Consider the following 22,219-nt stretch of genomic DNA (forward strand, 5'->3'; position numbering starts at 1 on the left):
GCCAAGCCTTGAGTCCGGATCGCATTTACATGAAATTAAGTTGCGCAGAGGTGTGTCGAGGGTGTCTGCTGTCACGGAGCTTGTTGGCTCGGAGTTTGCTCACTTGGAATGCGTTAACCAATCTATTGTTTCCCTTTGCCCATGAAAGGGAAAAAAGGGGAGGAAAAATAGCATGCATGCATATAAAAAATGGTGAGTGATTGATGTGTTCATAGAAACTAATAATTAACAGATTATTATGTCCCAGGATGATTGACAGCAGAGAGACATTTTTATTTATTTCATCTTGTGGCTTTTTTTAAAATTTTATGATCAACAAGTTACGGTTGTTTCTCTTTCAGTAAAGAAACACATAGTGGAAGAGGTGTATGAGTGGGGGGAAAGTTTTCATTGGGGAGTTAGTGACTTCCTTGAAGCTTGTTCTCTAGATGAGCCTTTCCCAGCTGTTGGACTACAGCTCCCATCATCCCTGGCCTTTGGTCCTGCTGGCAAGGGATGATGGAAGGTGTAGCCCAACAATATCTAGGAACTCAGGGTTGGGTGAGGCTGCTCTGATGTCTCAATTTTTATTTTTTTTTAGATCAGCTTCAAGTGTCCACTGTGACTGAGGCCTTGGTCCATTCCCCCCACCTATTCTTGTTGTTGTTAAAATTTCTGCCAACTTTCTCAGACGTTAAGATCGTTTGAAGGGGTCCTCTTGGTAGTTCTGTCACCCTCAGATAAGTGTGATATCCCCTAGCTAGAGTTTTCTCTGGGGCAGTCCCTAAATTGTGAAACTCCATCCCCACAGAGGTGTCTCTAGAATCTTCATTATACAGCTTGTGGTGTAAGTCAAAGTCCCCTTTCCCCCAGGGTCTTGACCGTTGAGGTATTTTGTTTTGAGGGATCTACCTCTTTTGCTGAATGTGTGCTGTTCTGTAACAGCTTTATCTCTTTTTATTATTGCACGCTCTGCTGTTGCAACCCACCCCAGGACAGTATGGTTAATAAGAAATCACATTAATAAATAAATAGCATAAGGAAACGCTACATAAACAATGAACATAAAACAAACCCATAAGAGCAACAGTGAGCAAACCATTGCTGAGAGGCTTATCCAGTAATGTTTAGCAGCAGTCTTAAGGCCTATAGTAATATTGGTTTTTCTTCCCCATATCCCAGACTTTGGGCAAACTCAGTTCTGTACAGCTCATGTCTGCAATGTACAGATAGGCCATTACTCTTCGAGACTGATGACCATGGCTATCCATAATTTAGCCTGCCTTCCACAGTCTAAAGAAGGGTTTAGAAAGGTGCTGGTCATCTTTCTTTTTGGTTTGTGTAGATTATGAAGTCCTGACATAGAGTGCAAGAACTCTTGGATGAACAGATCCCGCTTGCCGTAATTCCTGATGCTAGTAGTAAAGGTAAAGGTACCCCTGCCCGTACGGGCCAGTCTTGACAGACTCTAGGGTTGTGCGCCCATCTCACTCAAGAGGCCGGGGGCCAGCGCTGTCCGAAGACACTTCCAGGTCACATGGCCAGCGTGACTCTGGCGAGCCAGAGCCGCACACGGAAACGCCGTTTACCTTCCCGCTAGTAAGTGGTCCCTATTTATCTACTTGCACCCGGGGGTGCTTTCGAACTGCTAGGTTGGCAGGCGCTGGGACTGAACAACGGGAGCGTACCCCACCGCGGGGATTCGAACCGCCGACCTTTTGATCGGCAAGCCCTAGGCACTGAGGCTTTTACCCACAGCGCCACCAGCGTCCCCCTGATGCTAGTACACCAAGGTTAAGCAGTCAGAAGTTTTTCAGTTTTTTGCTATTACCTATGTAGATGCTAGTAAAGTTCATTAAGTCTTCAAAGTCATCCGGTGTTGAGTGATCGAGTGATCTAGGTGCCAACATGCATCAACTTCCTATGCCTAACTGTAGAGACAGAGAGCATGTCTTTTCCACCCAGGTGCTCCTCCTTCCCATAGTTTCCTTGATGGAACCCCAGACACTGTGCATGTGGTCTCTCATCCAGGCACTGACCAGTCCCAGACTTGCTGACTTCCAGCAAGACAGTGGCCTCATGTGCCTTAAGATGAATCTCAGGGAACAGCTGTGGTTCATTAGTAGAGCATCCGCTTTGCATGCAGAAGGTCCCAAAATGGAATTGTGGAACTCGCTGCCAGAGGGCTTTAAAGGAGGTTGGTCAAATCAATTGAAGACATCTCTCATTGGTAGAGTGCCTGTTTTGCTTGCAGAAAGGTCCTAGTTTCAATCTCCAGCATTTCTTAGAAGGGTTGGTTATGACATTGTCTGAAACCCTAGAAAGCTACTGTAAGTCAGTGTTAAGAACATAGGAAGAACCTGGTGGATCAGGCCAATGGTCCATTTAGTCCAGCATCCTGTTCCCACAGCATCCAACCAGATGTCTGAGGACCTACGCACATTTTGAGCAACTGGTATTCTGTGTAGACAATATTGAGCTAGGTAGACTGGGCATAAGGCAGATACCTTTGTTCTTGTACCCTAGGACCTTTGACTGATTTGCTGTATTGGATGAATCTTGAGTTCTAATATTATGAAAATGTATAAGGAAGGCAAGACCTTTGTAGAAATAGAGTAGTGACCGAGCTTAAATCATATGAAAGAAAAGTTGGAGCCAACCAGTTTTCACCTTGATCTCAAAGCTGGCTGATTGACTCTATCCATGCATCATGGGGCTTAGTGAGAAACCAACTTTGCTCTTATGGAGAAGTAGAGTGAAGGGGGGGGGGTCTGTTACATTAAAAAGAAGTGTGTGTGGTTGGGGAGACATGCAGTTTAAAGCATCTTGTTATATCCTGTGGACTTGGAACTGTCAAAAAAGCCAAAGCCTGTGTTTGAATGGAAATGCCTTCTTTTTCTGTTGGGAATTTTCTGCTCCAAAGTGTACCAACTGTAATTATCCATAACTATGCAGGCCTGTTTTTAATGCTGTTTTATAATTACAGGTCTTAATGCTAGATTATACAAAGTCATTTATAAATAGTCAGAAGAGAAGGACTTCGGGAGTTGTGAACCTGTGGATTGCTGTAAGGTTGTGGCAGCTGATGGGATTTCAGCTGTATATACATATAGATGTGGTGTTAGCCGCGTAATGATTGATGAATCCTTTAATTAATTCCCCAACAAGTTACGATTTATAGCCCCATATCTTTTTCTCCTGACACTTCGGTGTTTGTCACTTTTAAAGACATGGCTAAGCCAGTTCTCTCTCTCTCCCCCCCCCCACCTCAAGTGCCTTTGTGGATTTCTTGAAGTATTTCTGGAGCATTTTGCTGAATGTAACAAGATTAGACTTTCATAATTTTATGGTATAAGCAGTTGAGTTGGAATTGAAGAAGGCTGTGTGCAAGATGACAACACCCTTCTGAATGTGGGACGCTTTGTGTATCTGCTTTGGGTTGAGATGCCACTGAAGGAATCATCCCTCATTGAACGAGCCAAGTCAAAGCAGTGGGAGGTTATCAAAATCGGTTAGAAAGCATTTGCAAAAGGGCACGATCCACTGCAATGAACGGGAGAACATTAGCGGTTTCCCTTCGTGGGTCTTTCTGAGGAATGCTTTGAGGTATATTGTGTCCATTATCTTTCAGGCTTGGGCAACTTGTGATCCAACAATATAAAATCAGCTCAACAGATTGTGTAGGTCAACCAGATACTTGACAGCATCCCTGCTTTTGCAAGGAGGAATGGTGTTGCTCAGGGGTAGAACATGCTTGCCTGTTGAAGATCTCAGGGAGAAAGGTTGTTTTCTGCTGCTCCAGAGAAGCGGACACGGAGCAATGGATCCAAACTACAAGAAAGAAGATTCCACCTAAACATTAGGAAGAACTTCCTGACAGTAAGAGCTGTTCGACAGTGGAATTTGCTGCCAAGGAGTGTGGTGGAGTCTCCTTCTTTGGAGGTCTTTAAGCAGAGGCTTGACAACCATAAGTCAGAAGTGCTCTGATGGTGTTTCCTGCTTGGCAGGGGGTTGGACTCGATGGCCCTTGTGGTCTCTTCCAACTCTATGATTCTATGAATCCCCGGGATCTCCAGGCAGGACTGGGGGAGATTCCTCATCTGAAACTTTGGAGAGCCACTGCCAGTCAGTGTAGACAAAACTGAGGTACATGGGCCAATGAATTTGACTCAGTATAAGGCAAGCTTCCTGTGTTCCTCTGGGCAAAGCATTGAGGCTTATTAGAGTTCTAGTGGCCAACCTGGGTTCAGCTTTGTTGTTTAGTCATCTTCGTCATCTTCGACTCTCCGTGACCCCATGAACCAGAGCATGCCTTGGAAACTCTCACTTTCTTCTCAAAGTTTCTCCTTTTTTCATGTCCATGGAGTTTTCTTGGCAAAATACTGGAGTGGTTTGCCAGTTCCTTCTCCAGGTGGATCACATTTAGTCTAAACTCTTGGCTATGACCTGTCCATCTTGGGTGGCCCTGCACGGCATAGCTCATAGCTTCCTGGAGTTATTCAAGCCCCTTCGCCACAACAAGGCTGTGATCCATGAAGGGGGGCATTCAGCTTAGTGGGTTACAAATTAAGCACATTATTATCTTGTTAATGTAAAGGTAGAACTGCAACAAAATGCTGCCAGTTTGGAGGGCTCCTGCTCATGGTTCCAAACACCCAATCCCATCCCTGCCCTGGTTTTCCATTTCCCCTCCTTTGTTTCATTAGAACAGGGTGTGCATAGCCATTCCTTGAAAGGCACATGCATGTAGTTGCCTTGGAGTCATAAACCTCTGAGGAAACTTGTATTTGTCCCATAGCAAGATGGGATGTGAGTGGCGCTGTGGTCTAAATCACAGAGCCTAGGGCTTGCTGATCAGTAGGTTGGTGGTTCGAATCCCTGTGATGGGTTGCTTGGTCCCTGCTCCTGCCAACCTAGCAGTTTGAAAGCACGTCAAGTGCAAGTAGATAAATAGGTACTGCTCCAGCGGGAAAGTAAATGGCATTTCCGTGTGCTGCTCTGGTTCACCAGAAGCAGCTTAGTCATGCTGGCCACATGACCCGGAAGCTGTATGCCGGCTACCTCAGCCAATAAAGCAAGATGAGTGTCGCAACCCCAGAGTTGTCCGTGACTAGACCTAACGGTCAGAGGTCCCTTTATCTTTACCTTTAAGATGTCTGTGTGATGGTCCTAGAAGAATTCCCACTAAAGCTTTAGTTGAAAAACCTATTATTTAAGCAGAACAGTGGTGAACAAAGGTGTGACAATAGCACAAGAATAAAGCTAGTGTCAGCATTGATAGGCTTCTTCACGTAAATTGTGCTGAAGGCATTTGCTGATAGCATTTGACTTCGAAGTAGATGCCAGGTCTATTTATTTATTGGAGAATTAGAAAGTAACTGGTTGGATTCATGGTGAATTCTGCTTTTTCCTAAATTTTGTTAAATGTTTGGGCATTAGGCAGTAGCTCTCTGGTGCTGGGGCATTTGTACAAATAGATATTTTTAAAAATTACTCCATAAAATGCATTGTACATTCATGGCATTGAATGAGAGCCAGTGTGGTGTAGTGGTTAAGAGCGGTAGTCTTGTAATCTGGGGAACCGGGTTCGCTTCCCCGCTCCTCCACATGCAGCTGCTGGGTGACTTTGGGCCAGTCACACTTCTCTGAAGTCTCTCAGCCCCACTCACCTCACAGAGTATCTGTTGTGGGGGAGGAAGGGAAAGGAGAATGTTAGCCGCTTTGAGACTCCTTCGGGTAGTGATAAAGCGGAATATCAAATCCAAACTCATGGCACCATGTTAAAATGACTAGAATATGCTTTTATCCTCTGTTCCACCTGAAAAGACAAGGTTTGCCACAAACTTAGCAGATCTCCAAACTATTTTCTCCTTGTAGACCAGAGATGGGCAACTTGTGTCCTTCCAGCTCCTGTCATCTGTGACCATTGGCCATGCAGGCTTAGACTGATGGGAGCTGGAGTCTAGCAATGGATGGGTAGCAAAAAGTTCCCCTTCCTGTTTTAAGCAACAGATGATGAGCATGCATAGTTAAAGATAGGGATGGATGGATCTGTCTGCTTCTAGCCCTTAACAATTTTGTACTTTTTAAAAAATGCTATAGGAACATTCATATTTAAACACATATTTTATCACAAAATAGAATTTGTCTTTTTGACCCTCGACATGCAATCTAGAACATATTTTATGCTAAAATACCCATTTACATTTTCGGTATCTTTTTGAACCAAGAACCATATCACAAAATTCAGGGAAGTGCAAAATCCCAAAGATATTTGGTGCTGATCTGCCGATCCAGTCAGTTTTCACTGAAATTCACAGAAACCAAACTTCTCAAGTATTCCTGAGAGAAGGGATCAGTCATAAAATGTATTTTTTATTATTATTAAGTCTCACAGTTTTGAGGGGGAGAATGGCTTTTCAAACCAGGTCATTAGGAGTGAAATAAGCCCTTATTAAAGGCTGTTTAAAGGTGCTGCTTGCTGCCTGGCCCAGTTGAGTGCTATTTCATGTTCACTGTGCCAAATTCTATGGACATTCTCAAGATCACAGCACCCTTCTGTCCCCGCAACACCCTCTGTGGTTCAAGTGGCTTTTGAAATGGACCTTTTCCAACTGTGAAAAAGAAAATCAGCAATGCTGTTACTGGAATGTTGTGAATGCTGGGTTTTCTTTTGTTTTTCTTACTTGCCCAAGAAATGGTGCCTGGACATTATGCATTCAGGAGCACCTGTGTATATATATCCTTCAGGCCACTTGCTCCAAAGTTGCTTCACTTAAACCAGCTAATTTAGCCCAGTTTTAAGCAGCAAGGATTTTAACCTTCATAGAATCATAGAGTTGGAAGAGACCACAAGGGCCATCGAGTCCAACCCCCTGCCAAGCAGGAAACACCATCAGAGCACTCCTGACATATGGTTGTCAAGCCTCTGCTTAAAGACCTCCAAAGAAGGAGACTCCACCACACTCCTTGGCAGCAAATTCCACTGTCGAACAGCTCTTACTGTCAGGAAGTTCTTCCTAATGTTTAGGTGGAATCTTCTTTCTTGTAGTTTGGATCCATTGCTCCGTGTCCGCTTCTCTGGAGCAGCAGAAAACAACCTTTGTCCCTCCTCTATGTGACATCCTTTTATATAGGTCTGCCCATTTAGCTATCTATCTATATATGTCTGTCTGTCTATCTATCCCATCTGTCTCATTTCCCTTCAAGGGGCTTAAAGATCTGGGCTTTCTAGGTCCATGTCCAAGCTAGTTCTTTTTTGCTCCAGCACGTTCCCTAGGAAAACCTATTTTTTACCACTGAATTGGTGCAAATGGGATTCCACGGAAAACCTGAATTGCTATTTGTTCCCATTTAGCTTTATAGGTTTTCCTGAGGAAAGCAGCCGGGGGGGGGGGGGGAGAGAACTCAGACATGGACTGGGAAAGTCTGGCAAAAGTTTACACACCCTCCAACATTTTTCTGATGAAAATAGGGGTGTTACTACTACTTTTATTATTTTTACACCACCCATTTCACTGGGTTGCCCCAGCCTCTTTGGGTGGCTTCCAACATATATAGAAACGTAAGAGAACATTAAACAATTAAAAACTTCCCTACAGAGGGCTGCCTTCAGAGGTGTTCTAAAGGTTCTATAGTTACTTATCTCCTTGGCTTGGGGGTGACATAACTCTATACCCTCCAACGTCTTTCTAATGGAAATAAGGACATTCTAAGGAAAAGTGGGACATTCCTGGATCAAATCAGAAATCAGGATGGTGTCTGTAAATTCAAAACTGTCCCTGGAAAATAGGGACACTTGGAGGGTCTGAAGTTGACGAGCCCTTATTTTGCCCTATGAAGTCCTGAAGCTAGATTGTCCTTGTAATTCATGTTTGAGGATCTGAATGGTGAGACAGCAGGAAATAATTTTAGGTGTTAAGTTTACTCTGCTTAGCCAGAATCCATATAACCAACCATTTTAACATACCTTGTCACCTATGGTCCCGTTGGACCGAGGGTCCTGAGCCACAGCGCTCTTACCGAATTGGTTAGTGGTGTTTCAGCTTTGCACTGACACAAGCAGCACCCTTGATCAAGCTGACATCATCACCATATTTATTTATTTAATATACTGTATACAAAACAAGTGCATATATAAAAGCAGTCAACACAACCTGCATTTTTTAAAAACAAAAAAACCCATTATACACATAAGAGCAATTCAAAGAACTGCATATATAAAAACAATTTGAAATCCAAAAACATGCCATCTGTTTTTTTTTAAATTCTCCACTTAGAAGGCTTGTTGAAAGAAGAAAGTATCCAACAGATGCTGATAACTCAGTAGAAATGGTGTTCATCTGATCTGTATTCGAAATTATTAGGGGCCACCACACAAAAGACTTTATTTCAACATCCTGCAGAACAGACCTCTAGATAGGATGGTATCTGCAGGAAGCCCTCTCATGTGCAACACAGTGATCAATTGGGTATATAAGGGCTGAGGTGCGTTTTTTTAAAAGGTATCCCAGTCCCAAGTTGTACAGGGCTTTGTACAAGCGTTTGAATAGGCTGGTGTCCATTTGATCACTCAACGCTTTGGGCATCTCAGACTCATGCATTAAAAGTTGACACTGAATGATGACTTGCAGATACTCACAAGCAAGTCATCACTTGATCTTACTCTCACTTGATTCTACTCTTATCCATGTGTGGACCAGCCTTTACTGTTCCAGTTGGTGGCTTAAACACACAAATACAGATGCACACAATGGCCGCTAACACAACTCCTAACTTTCAGCAGCACAAAAGTTTGAGCTTCACAACATTATGGTCCCCCCTTTCAATACAGAAAATATGGTGTGTGTGTGTGAGAGAGAGAGAGTGAGTGAGAGGAGCAAGTCAACAGCCATGTACACTGGACAGATGTTCTGCCTTTTGCAAACTCTTCGAAAATGTGGTGTTTTTTTAAGAGAGAGAGAGAGAGAGAGAGAGAGAGAGAGAGAGAGAGAGAATCAAGTCCCCCTCTGACTATATAAAAATAAAATAAAGTGGAATTGCATTTCATTATGTTGTGCTCTTAGGTAATTTCCCCCTCCCCTTGTGACTGTGTTTAAGAACCCAGCATACAAGAGAGTGCTATATTAGCGTATTATTCTCACAACAAACAGGCGCTATTCTGCTGCTACCTGCTTGGCCGTTGTTCCCGATTGTGTGTGCTTTGCAGTGGTATTTGGATGGTTTCCTGCTCTGCGCCAGCACAAAAAAGGCATTTCTGTTACAATGGCCCCTCACCACACAATGACGGCATTAAGGATTTATGTGGAGGTTTCATTATTTCCCCCTCTTTTGTTCCTTGTAGGATGTCTTCCAAGCGACCAGCCTCTCCGTATGGGGAAACAGATGGAGAGGTAGCCATGGTGACAGGCAGACAGAAAGTGGAAGAAGAGGAGAGTGACGGGCTCCAAGCCTTTCACCTTCCTTTGCATGTGAGTTATCCCAACAAGCCTCATTCTGAGGAATTTCAGCCGGTTTCTCTGCTGACGCAGGAGCCTTGCGGCCACAGAACTCCCACCTCTCAGCAAAACACAATGGTAGGTCTCCTCCGGGCTCCTATTGTGCTTTCGCTTTTGCCTCCACAATAGCTTGGCATCTAAAGACCTCTCCTTTTGTACGGTGCGCGGCTTTGCCATCACATGTACGGAACACATCACAATAATGGGAAAACTTTGACCTAGCCGGACCACTTTTCTTCCTGGCGCCCCCTTCTTCCAACAGAGCGTTGTTTCATCAAGGACCAAAAGCACCACCTCTCTCCAGCCCCCAGCTCTCTGCTGAGGGCCTCGGCAAGTTGGGAAGCAGTTGTTGAAATCCTCAGATCAGTCAAATGATATAGTGAAAAAGAAATCGCCTCCCTTCTCCCCAGTGGGGTTGCAGAATGAAGGACCCACCCATAGCTCGGCTTAATGTGCATTGTGAACCCCTTTCATTCTCCCTCATGCATTCTCCTCGTGGCTGCCCCACACTTCCTCCTCCCTACATCTTCAGATTTCCTAGTAGGGCAGAGATAAGAGAGCTACACCGATCTATGGATTTAGGGAGGATATTTTGTGGGACAGGAGTGGTTGGAGGGTAACTTCGCAGGGATGAGGGGGAATTACAGGAGGCACAAAGAGGTTCACAATCCACATAGAATCACAGAAAAGGGACCCCAAGAGTCATCTAGTCCAACCCTCTGCAATGCTGGAATCTTGAGGTTGGCTTGCCTGCCCAAATAGATGTGGTGTGTGAATCAGGAGCACACCGGCCAGAGGCACCTGGGAGCACCCAGATATGGACACAATTTGCGCATTAGCATGAGATTTCTCTGCAAGCATGTAGAAGTGCAGCTGATTCTTGCGCTTCTCATAGCAAGCTCATTGTCCGAATGTGGATCATGATGTAGCCAAAATGTCAGCATCCACACAAAAGAGGGGAGTTTCCAGTGGTCTTCCAGAGGAACCTCATAGTTTCCAGAACTCCACATGATTTTCAGAGTGACAGCCTTATAGGGAGGTGGGACAAAAATCCCAATAAGGACAGAACAGTCATTCAGTAAGCAGTGCTGGCTGGCTGGCTGTTGGGCAAGAGGGGGGAAGGATGGAGTGGGGAAGGGGACTGGAACAGAGTATCCTGTGAAAGGGCATGACTGGCTGGCTGGAATCCTGAACAGGCCAACATTCTGTTGCTGGTTCTACTTCTAGCTTCAAATAAGTAGTGCCCAGATTGACCATGGCTTGGTCAACCTTCCATGAGGAAGGTTCCCTGGTTTAGTCTGTGACACCTCTAGGTAGAGCTGGGAGAGAACCCTGCCTGAAACCACAGACATCTGCCTCTAGTCAGTGTCAACAATAGTGAGATAGATCGGCAAATTATCTGATTTGGTGTACAGCAGTTTCTTATGGGGGCAGACGTCTTTCCACGCTGGATTGCAGATTCTCATGACTAGTCAACCAGATATCGATGGGAAGCCTGAAAGCAGGACTTGAGTACAGCAACACTCTCCCCACTTGTGATTAGCAGCAACTGGTATTCAGTGATACTGCCTGACAGCAGAGGCAGAACATAGCCATTCTGCTAATGCTCCATGAATTTGACTACTCCTCTTCTAAAGCCACCCAAGTCGGTGGCCATCACAACATCCTGGGGGGTGTCAGGAAGTTCTTCCTAGTGTTTAGTCGTAATCTCCTTTCTTGTAAGTTGAATCCATTGGTTCCATCCATTGACATTTAGGCTATAGGCACCATGTTCAATCAGGGTTTTATTCTATTTTATTTCATCTGTTTTTTCAAATTTATAATCCACACTTTAATTTAAAAAAATACAGCAAGGCAGAGTGCAATATATAAGGATAAGTTCAACAAAAGGTCCATAAAACCATAGCTAAGAACATCAGTGAAACCCTAATTAATACAGTGCAAGGACCCCAATTCAGTTTCAGACCCAGATCCTGGTTGAAGCAGTCCTGGATCATTCCAGGTTGGATCAGGGCCATGCCAAAGCATGGTATTGGGCACTGAATTGGACCAGGGGGTTATGCATAGGCCCTGGTATTAACCCCTTTCATCTATTCTTTTTCAAGCCTTTCCAAACTCATGCAGGGTCGCTGATCTTTCTTTAGCTTTTCAAAAAGCAGAAAACTCTGTTGCTTATTTTATTTTTCAAAACATGGAGGGTTGATAATTTTATTTCTTGGTTATTCTTTTGCAAAGAATAACCTGGTAGGTGGCTATGGGTGTGTGAGGAAGAGAGCCTGTGTGTGTGTATCTTAGAATGAGGAAGGACACACAGAAGCAAAGAGAACGAAAGAGAAAACCTAGATGCAATATCCTTGTACAGTGGTACCTCGGGTTACATAGGCTTCAGGTTACATACGCTTCAGGTTACACACTCCACTAACCCAGAAATAGTACCTCAGGTTAAGAACTTTGCTTCAGGATGAGAACAGAAATCGTGCAGCGGAGGCACGGCGGCAACGGGAGGCCCCATTAGCTAAAGTGGTGCTTCAGGTTAAGAACAGTTTCAGGTTAAGAACGGACCTCCGGAATGAATTAAGTACTTAAACCAAGGTCCCACTGTATGTACATTACTAGCTTACATTTTGGGAGTCAAGATACATATTGGTTCCTGGAAAACACACACACACACAGACACACACACACACCCCAGTGGTAACACCAGAAGACGGAAAAAGTGTGGTTGTGGGGAGTACAGAACGGATAAAGTGGGATTTAGATTTGTCCTCTTTATTTATTTATTGCCCACCCTTCGCCCTAAGTTCTCAGGGTGGGTTACAACAATATAACATAATATGAAAAGCAGTTTAAAACAACTTACAATCATAAAAAAATAAGCTTTGGTTAAGCTTTTTTGAAAGATGGAAGCAAAGATAGGGGGACTCGATGGAATCAACTTGTCCAAGGTGTGTGTTTTCCTCCCTTTCTGGTGACTCCTCTCTGTTCAATCCTCAAAGTACTCATTTGTATGGGGTAGAATCATAGAATTGTAGAGTGGGAAGGTACCCCAGGGTCATCTAGCCCAACCCTCTAAAATAGTATTAATGGCTGGTAAACTGCCTGAATGGTTCCACAGTGGCTACAATGTCAGACTAGGGTTTGGGAGGCTGAGGTTCAAATATCCTGTGAACCACAAAGCTCTGCACTAAAAGACCCATCCAGCTAGCCATTCTACGTATCTTTTCCCAGCCTATCCTGCCTCGTAGGGTTATTGCGGAGATAAAATGTGCAGAGGGAGCTCCATGTATACCACCTTGAGCTCCTCGGAGGAGTGCCATGAATCTAGATTTTAAGAAGTCTCCTCTCCCCCCCCCCCCCAATTCCTTACCACAGCCTTGTAAGGGAGGTCTGGGGGTTTTATCCCCATATTGCAGATAATGCTAAGAGAGGGATGAAACCTGTTTTGCAAGCAAATGGAAGCGGAAAGATCCCAATGGGTCTGTGTGCTGTTGGTGGCAATGGTGATGTCCTGGTTCTCAGTTCAGTGTGTCAGCCTCCTCTCTGTTCTATTAGTAATCTGCGTGATCCACAGAGCTTTGCTTTTTTTTTTTTTAATAAAAAAAGAAATAGAGAACAGTTCTGGAGGAGGAATGTAGTTTTGCAAGCGTACCTTTTGTACATCTAGCTTCGGATAGGTTCCCCCCTTTTAATTGTGATGGGACAATGCAGAGTGTTGTGAACACCAGTGTAGTTATTGTGCCAGCTCCAATAATGAGAATTTTCATTGTTTGGGGGAAAGCCGTCTCCTACACTGGAGACAAAAGTGTAATTACTTTTGAACGATGTGGAATGTGCTCCGCTCAAATCGCATGGCGAATAGATTTGCAAAGATTCAGATAGAGCTTGCTTAGATGCCATATGTGCAGCATGGCAATAAGGCATAGTTAGTACGTAGCGTAATTATGCACTTCTGCAGACACACAATACACGCACAATTTCGCAGTTTAAACTCCACGCTGTTGTTTCCGTAAGAGGCGGGCCAGCTTCCCCGAACAAGGCCAGTTCAGTTAAAATGAAGCAAATAATGGCGATGAAAGTTTGCAATTGTCTTCCTTCAATGTCTTTTTTCCATGCTAAATTGATATTTATCTTATGATGGAATTATATTGTTGAAAACACTGTTGCACTAAATGTCATCACCAAAGTAGCACTTGAAAGCTGTTTCCATACATATAATTTCCAGGCTTGCAAACTGACGTTTGATATTTCTGCCTTTCAGTGTATACACGCACATTGTCTTACAAAATAACCCCCGGGGCGGAATAAACAAAGCAGTCCGTGATGCATCAAGCAGCAGCAGCAGCAAAAATAATGTAATACACCTTCATAGCTAGCATTTCAGTTTTAGGCAAGGCTTCCCATACATCGGTTTATTGCATTTATATCCCACCTTTCCTTATTTTATCCACGTGACAACCCTGTGAGGTGGGTTAGGCTGAGAGAGGAAAACGTGGAGTGGAGATCGGGACTGGAGTCAACACTCAACATCACTGGGCGTCTCCCAAGGCTCTCTCCTTCCTTGGAGGTTTTTAAGCAGAGGTTGGGTGGCCATCTGTCATGGATGCTTTAGTTGAGATGCCTGCATGGTTGGGGGTTGGACTAAATGACCCTCGAGGGCATTTGTGAGTTCGCAGTTGCGAGTTTGCAATCAAAAATGAAAACAAAGGCAGGCGATTATTATTATGCAAGTCGTTTACTGGCATTTTTAAAATTGCAAAACAAAAAGCAGGGGGCAGGGCACACAAATGACAGTGAACTTAGTTGCCTTAGGCTACCCTGCGGTGTGATATTAGGGGTGACTGAGAAGTTCAGAGTCCACGGGGGGGGGGGGTGCAACTGCATTGGTGAGCCAGGGTGGGGCTGGTTGGCAACCTCTTGTTTAGGAGCAACTCAGTGCGAAGCCCTGGCGTCTTTTTAAGAGAGTCATTTGGAATCAGTTAAGCAGAAAATAATCACCTGAAAAGCAAACACGTTGTTTTATAAATGTGCTGGGAACCGTAGGTTTCCCATTGTTTCCAGTCATACAGGCACACACCTAAGCGGGGGGAACAATTGAATGACTTCATACCAGAAAATATTTGTGCTTGAGCCTCTTGTGTCAATACGAGCAAACGCCCGGTTCACTCGGGGCAGCTGAAACATTGTGTACAAACCCAACGAGGTGGAAACCTGTGCCTTGAAGGCCGCCAGAGTATTCAGATAGTCCGTTCTGGTGGCTTTTATTTTTCCAGACCGGTGAAAGTCAGCAATAAATATTTTGAATGGGCCACAGAGCCAAGAGAGAAAGACTGCCCTTCACAGAAGTGAGAGGAGACTGCTGAGACAATTTGTTGATGGGTGAATCTGGATATTATGGCGAAGGCCAGGTGGTCACTGAAAATGGAAGCCCTTTGTCAAGTTCTCACCATAGCTGTCAACTTTTCCCTTTTCTTGTGAGGAATCCTATTCGGAATAAGAGAATTTCCCTCAAAAAAAAGGAAAAAGTTGACAGCTATGGTTCTCACTCCTCCTCTGTAGCCTACATTTCCCTTTGTCATTATATCACATTGGGTGTTTCCTCAACCCCATTTCGTGTACTTGACTGCCCTTGTTAGGTGCCTTCATACATTGCATAGAACAAGCGTACAATCTGTGTATCTGTGCATGCAGATAGCTGAGCTAAAGGCTTATAAGGCTTGTTTACATGTTGCACTGAAAACAGTTATATAAGCTGTCTTCACACATGTGCAAATGTTTGTGTGAAAGTGTGTCTACTCACTGGTTTATGGAGTTCAGCTATTTTTTATAATATTTTTTTGTTGATTTTCAGATAAGGAAAGGTTTAGAACAGCAACAAAAATCCCCAGAAGTAAAATACAAAATACAGCAATATAACAAAAAGAGAAGAGGTCGTAAGCATATCGTGAAGCTTTTGTATTTATTTGTCAATGGCACCAACAAACTCCACATAAATAATAGCGCTCCTAAAATTTTGAAAAGATAAGAATCCCATATTCCAAATGTCCAACGAAGCAGGTGGCAAAACTAATTGAAATTGTTTTTATTTAGTTTTATTTATTACATTTATATCCCATTTTTTGTACAATGAACTCAAGGTGTAACCCCCACAACAACCCTGTGAGGTTGTTGAATGAAATGGGCAAACACCCCTATTCACATGTAACCGTGGATGAGTGTACAATCTGTGTACACGGTAGCAGAGCTGTACAAATACATCGTCACACAAACGTGAGTAGAGACAGTTTGTGCCTGTGTTCAGTGTAACAGGCAAACAAGCCATGGCTTCCCCATTGGAAGTAGTTTGTTAAGGATAGTGGTAGGTGTAATAAGACTTCCTGTTATTCAACAATCAATCCCTTTTCCCAGGGAACTCTGGGAACTGTAGCTCTGTGAGGGGATATGGGGTCTTCTCTCAATTGTGTCAATTCTTAGTGAGCAATTACATCCAGCACTTTAACTTTTCTATTTTATAATAAAAGTTGTGGAAACCCGTGTAAGAAAAAAATTAATGGAAGATGAACGTTCAGGGAGGGGCCTGGAATATCCCTGAAAGGGGCTGCTCTCCTCCCCCCAATACTTACACTGCACCTTAAATTCCAGTTCACATTCAGCAGGATTTGGCGGCAGCGGGGGGGGGGGGGATCTTCATTTGTAGTCATTCATGGTTAAAGTAGTAGTGCTGTGACCTTCTTCATCAAGCCCACATGATACTGACCAGGCCCAATAGGAAATTTCTTATGGGCTTATCTGCCTTCCCAGGGTCCCCTTTAGAAACTAGCACGTGCGATTGCAAGCTCACATATCGAGGTTTATTTCCCCCCCCCAAAAAAAAACCTGGAATTACAAAAAGAGAGAGATTTGAAAGTCTTGGCATGTTTTCTACATGCCGATTCTGCATACACAGATACACCCTGTTCGCCAGCACTTACATTGCCATCGCAGTGTTTTAGGCATTAAATTGGCCACTGCTTTCTGACACTAATGACAAGACCTTTGGAACTATTTTCTCTCTGTCCACCCCCCCCAACTCCCCCTACACAACAGAGCTGCTGAAGTTCGGCGCTGTGTTCCCAGTTGCCAATAAAGCTCAGCTTACATGTGAGAAGCTGAGGCATCCCCTCATGTTAAGTAAGGCCAGCAACTTCCAGGAACCCTGTGAAGCTCACATCACAAGATAAAGCAATTGACTCGAGTTTGTGTCTAAATTAACTGGGGATGACTTTGCCACAGATCCCCAAACAATGCTATCATTATATGTGGGAGGGAGGGTGTTTTCTACAGCGTCCCTTCCCGGCGCTTTGAAAAACTCAAACCAGCCCTATGGGGAGAAGGAGAAGCGGGGGGGCCGGGGGGGGGGAAGAGCTCTGGAAACAGGATTATCTGTTTGCAAGCTGCAGATAGGATAGAGGCGAAAGTCACAGCGAACGCTTGCCGTTGATTTGGAACAAGGGCCAATTAAAAAAAAAATGCTTTGCATCCGGTAATTGTTTCTTTTGCTTCGGCGACATGATATCCTTTTGATTATTCAACATCATAATCCTCTTAATTATTAATCACACCTTTTGAAATATAATGATGGTGCATTGTGTGCAAAAAGGGTGGGGACATCCAGATCTACAATCTAGGTACATCGAAATGCTTGGGATGATGAAGCTGCTTAGAGGCGCTTCCACATTAGACCTGTTCACTTGCAATGGCCATCCTTTGTCCACACACTTTTTATAGAACGTCCAGGGTGCGTTGCTAAGATCTGAAGAACATCAGAGCCTGTTGAATCAGGCCAATGGCCCATCAAGTCCATCAAGCCAACAGTGGGGAACCAGCAAGCAGGATTCAAGCAGAAGAACACTTTCCACTGCTGTGGTTTCCAGGAACTGGTATTCAGAAGTATTGCTGTCTCCAACTATGGAGGTAGAGCTTAGCCATCATGGCAAACAGCCATTGACAACCTTCTCTTCCATTGTTGCTAGCTTGTTGCATCCCACCGTTTCCTGAGTATCCCAGCCAGCTTTGGGCCGAACTCTTCCCCACCTCCGATGATGAAATGCAGTTGTATGTCCATCACTGTGAAGAAAAGAGCTGTCCATTATTCTCAGGGCTCCTGTGCCTTTAAATCAATCACTTCCTCTTTACTCGTTTTGTTGGTTCCTTTCGATATCCCTTGAGGATTTAGTGATTCGGCCCTAGCTTAATGATATTATTATAATGATCCTGCCCATCTGACTGGGTTGCCCCAGCCACTCTGGGTGGCTTCCAGCATATAGAGAAACAAAACAAAACAAAACATTAGGCATTTAAAAACTTCCCTATACAGGGCTGTCTTCAGGTGTCTTCTAAAGGTTGTATAGTTACTTATCTCCTGGACATCCAATGAAAGGGCGTTCCACAGGGAGGGTGCCACTATCGAGAAGGCCCTCTGTCTGGTTCCCTCTAATCTTACTTCTTGCAGCAAGGGACTCACCAGAAGGCCCTTGAAGCTAGATCTAATGGTACAGTGTCCATTTTGCACTTAGAAGGTCCCATTTTCTGTTCCCAGCATCTTCTGGTAGGAGTGGGAATGTCCCCTGTCCAAAATCCTGGAGAGCTGCTGCCAGTCAACCAAATGAGCTAGGTGTACCCAGTGGTCTGACTAAGGCAACTCCCTAGGTTGCCTTCCCAACATTCATTGGGAAGCAAGCTGGCAGGTTTTGTAGCACAGGCTCCAACATCAGATATGTCTTTGTCAGTATCCAATATGCCTTCATGTCCGTGTGCATATAGATATCCAGGCAGAAAGAGTTGGACTCTAAATGAAGCTGTCATACTTAAATCACTCCGTCAGCACTCTTGCTTTAATTCCAGCTTACTTCCTGATCTGTGTTTAATCCAAACGTGCAGCCTGTCTGTGAGCAAATCTAGCGTTGGCCCAGTGCGTGTCGTTTCAATTGTTTACCTTTCGGTAGGTTGCGGTGTGTGCGTTTTATCCTCAGCCATCCGCTAAGGATTTGAAGAGATGTAAATAAGAGGTTGAGATGAAGAACAAATGCACTGCACCGTATCCTAACTTTCACCTGCTGCAGTGAGAGCTGACTTCTGACTGCGAAAGTTCTCGTGTGGCCCTTCCATGGGGAAAAATGATGGATGCATCTGTGATGACCTTGTTTCGTATCTCCTTCTTGGGTTACTCTCTGTCACTCTCATATTGCCCTCATTTGCAATATGGGGAATAACAACATTGACCTGATGTACTGTATTTTACCGAGGTTGAAACTGCACGTTCTATGAATGCACATGATCCTAAATCCAATCCCTGTCATCTCCAGTTGTAAGCATTAGATGATGGGGATGATACTTCCCTGCCTGGGACTCTGCAGAGCAGCTGCCGGCCAGAGCAGGCAGCCTTGGTCTAGATGGATAAGGAATCTCACTTGGCATAAGGCAGCTTTTCATATTTGAGAGAATTGGACTGTCATTGAAAGTGACAGCTCTACGTCAAGAATAAGGAAGGGTAAATCTCTCAATTTCAGATTCTCTCTTTCTCCTTTTCCCAAACTTAAATTCAGTTCTCCATATTTCTGCCTCCGTTTCCAACTTAATTTCTTTTTACATATACAATTTCTAATGGGAATTCAAATGCAGATTAGTGCAAATTTCTCTTAACATAGACTTTTTGGTATGCAATTTTACCTAACACATTTATTTTTTTGCAAATCCTTTTACCCGAATATAATGCAATTTTGTATGTCATTTTCAGTAATGTAGTCATTTCTATGCACTCGTTGGCCTGGTAGATACATGCATTTGTATATACATTGCAAAATTTGGAGAGTTGCGAATTTCGAAGATGGCTGTGTTCCTGTTCTTGTATCGGTTTGGAAAGTGCAGATTAGGTAGGTACAGCTTTAAATGCTGACGGAATAAAATCCCTCCTCTATCTCTAGTCAAGAACCACGTTTCTTCTTTGTAACATGTAATAGAGTTAGGGATAGTTTTGTTCTGTTCACATCTCAATGTGAAGCTACTGTTTGGTATTGAATGAACTAACAAAACAGCAGTTTATTAAGACCCTGCTGGATTAGGCCCCTGTCCCATCTTGTCCAGCATCTTGTTCTCACAATGGCCACAGAGATGCCTATAGGACCTCTGCAAGGAGGAACTGAGTGCAGCCACACTCTCCCTTCCTATAGCTTCCAGCAACTGGAATTAAGAAGCATACTGCCCGCAACATAGTCACTGGAGTTAGTAGCCATTGATAGCCTTACCCTCCATGAATTTATCTAATCCTCTTTAAAAGCCATGCAAGTTGGTGTCTTGCGGGAGCGAATCCCAGTTTGGCTGTGTTGTGTGAGTAAGTCCTTTCTTTTGTCTGCCCTGGTCCTTCCAAAATCTGCCTTCATTATTTGAATAGTAATTCCACATTTAAGATGCATTGTGTCCTTAAGCGCACTATGATTGCTACGGTTGCAATCCTATGTGCCCCATTGAGCTTAGCGAGACTTACTTTTGAGTAAACATGTTTAGCGCTGCCCTCTTTATGCAACAAAGAGTTTTGCTGCCTTGCTGGAAATGTAACCTTTCTTTATTGATGCTTGGTGCATATTCTCCTGCGATTTTATATATATATATATATATATATATACACACACACACACACACACACACACACAGAGAGAAACATTTTCTCTCTTCTACATTTTTTTTGTTCCTTCTTCATGCTGAAAAGACTAAACAGCTGACAGGTTTAAAACACACACACACACACAGACAGACACATACAGAGAGAATTCTATCCAGCTTTAAACTCTTATGTTTATAACCCCGGAATATCTCTAAAATGTCTTTACCTAAAACACTTTACGGTTTTTATTACCAGGTTTATGCCAGTAATAATATTTGCATCAGCTTTCTTAGGGATAATCTTTCCGCAGAACCCTCGCAAGAAAGGCTTTTGAAAACTATCGTTCCCGGAAACGCAAATCTCGAAACATGAAACATCGGTATAATCGCCCTTTCTGACAACTTAACATGACAGATTGAAAAATACAAGCCGATATGGAAGTGGGATCAATGGATTATCAAAGTCCTAAACATCTTCTCTGGAGGGGTGTGTGAGAGAGAGAGAGGGAGGGAGGCAGGGAGAGGGGGGGGCGGGAGGAGGGATTGGGAGCCGGTTGGCATGCATAAGACACTAAGTTTGCATAGCTTATAACGCCGATCCGCTTCTGTCTGACTGGCAGCGAAGTTGAGAGGGAGAGAGCGGGAGAGATTTACATGAGAGAACTCTGGGGGCTTTGTCACGGCAATTGTATAAAGTGATATACAGTACAAATCGACTCGAGCATGTCCCTGGATAGCAGGCGGTTTACAGCCTCTCCGAGCAGAGATTACTGCTTTATCTTGTCATACTAAATTAACGTGGCGGGCACACTGTTAAACAGTGGTGACCTCTTCATCTGTGGAAATTGCTGCCTAGAGGAAAGATAGTATTTAAAAGTCTCTCTCTCTCTCTCTCTCTCTCTCTCTCTCTCTCTCTCTCTCTGTGTGTGTGTGTGTGTTTCTGCCTTCTTCATTTCCTTTCTTCCCCGTGTGGCCCGAAGGGTTTTGGGGGTAGGGTTTTAGCTTTCCATGGGGAGGAAAGGGGATGAAGACAAACAAGAGAGGGCGAAGTGGATGCTTTTAACATTGAGGTGAAAAGAAGTAGGTGCTAATTGGGCCTTTGTTTAATTAATAACTGTGCCGGAGCAGGATATTAAGCTTTTGTTTGGTCAATTTTTATGGAGATGATTTGCCCTGCCTAACAAGAAGAAAGGGGGGGGGGGAGAGAAAAGAATATATATAGCACTGGTTCTTCATATATGTATGATTTTATTTTTACCATTATTATATTATTTGCTCTGACTCATAAACACCAATCAGTTGGCAACAGTAGTGTTGGAATCTATCTATATCTATATCTATATCTATCTATCAATCAATCATCTATCATCTATCTCTCCATCTCTCTATCTATCTATCTATCATCTATCTATATCTATCTATCTATCATCTATCTATCTATCTATCTATCATCTATCTATCTATCTATCATCTATCTATCTATCTATCATCTATCTATCTATCTATCTATCATCTATCTATATCTATCTATCTATCTATCTATCTATCTATCAACTATCATCTATCTATCTATCTAGCTATCTATCTATCTAGCTATCTATCTAGCTATCTATCAATCATCTATCAATCATCTATCTATATCTATCTATCTATATCTATCTATCTATCATCTATCTATCTATCTATCTATCATCTATCTATATCTATCATATCTCTCTCTCTCTCTCTCTCTCTCTCTCTCTCTCTGTGTGTGTGTGTGTGTGTGTGTGTGTGTTTCCCCCAACAGAGCAAATTGCTGTTTCAGGGATTATTTATACTGGGAAAACTATAGTGGGGAGGAGGGTGAAAAAAATCCTTCCCTCCAGGGCCACTGCCCCAATCCAATGCCCCCCCCTTTTTAGAAAAAATTAAAGAAATTGATGTTCCAATTCCAGATCTCCACCATCTCACCTAAGTTTCACCCCAATTGCTAAATATAATGGCCAGTCCAACAGATAGACTTGAGGCAGTTCAAAGTACCATCATTTTATGTGTGTTTAGAAGCAGGAGAGACATAGCTGCTGTTTCCTACCTTGTTTCAAAGTTTGCGTATCTAGAAAAGGCTGGAT

The 22,219-nt window shown here is 43.6% G+C and overlaps 1 protein-coding gene across 17 annotated transcripts in view; it reads left to right on the forward strand.

Annotated features, from left to right (window-relative positions):
• SOX5 (SRY-box transcription factor 5) overlaps positions 1-22,219 on the forward strand; it is a 1,214,093-nt gene that overhangs the window by 423,631 nt on the left and 768,243 nt on the right. For 13 of the 17 annotated variants that reach the window (XR_014502612.1, XM_083402002.1, XM_083402006.1 and 10 more), the window contains one exon: positions 9,323-9,554. Coding sequence is in view for 16 of the 17 variants with exons in the window: in XM_083401999.1 (XP_083258125.1) it covers positions 9,323-9,554 (232 nt within the window). In the remaining variant the exon portion in view is untranslated. The remainder of the gene's footprint in view (positions 1-9,322; positions 9,555-22,219) is intronic. The other 4 variants (XM_083401991.1, XM_083401996.1, XM_083401989.1 and 1 more) reach the window with 1 other exon arrangement.

This window comes from Podarcis tiliguerta, assembly GCF_965153285.1.
Source record: "Podarcis tiliguerta genome assembly, chromosome: 10".
Taxonomy (NCBI): domain Eukaryota; kingdom Metazoa; phylum Chordata; class Lepidosauria; order Squamata; family Lacertidae; genus Podarcis; species Podarcis tiliguerta.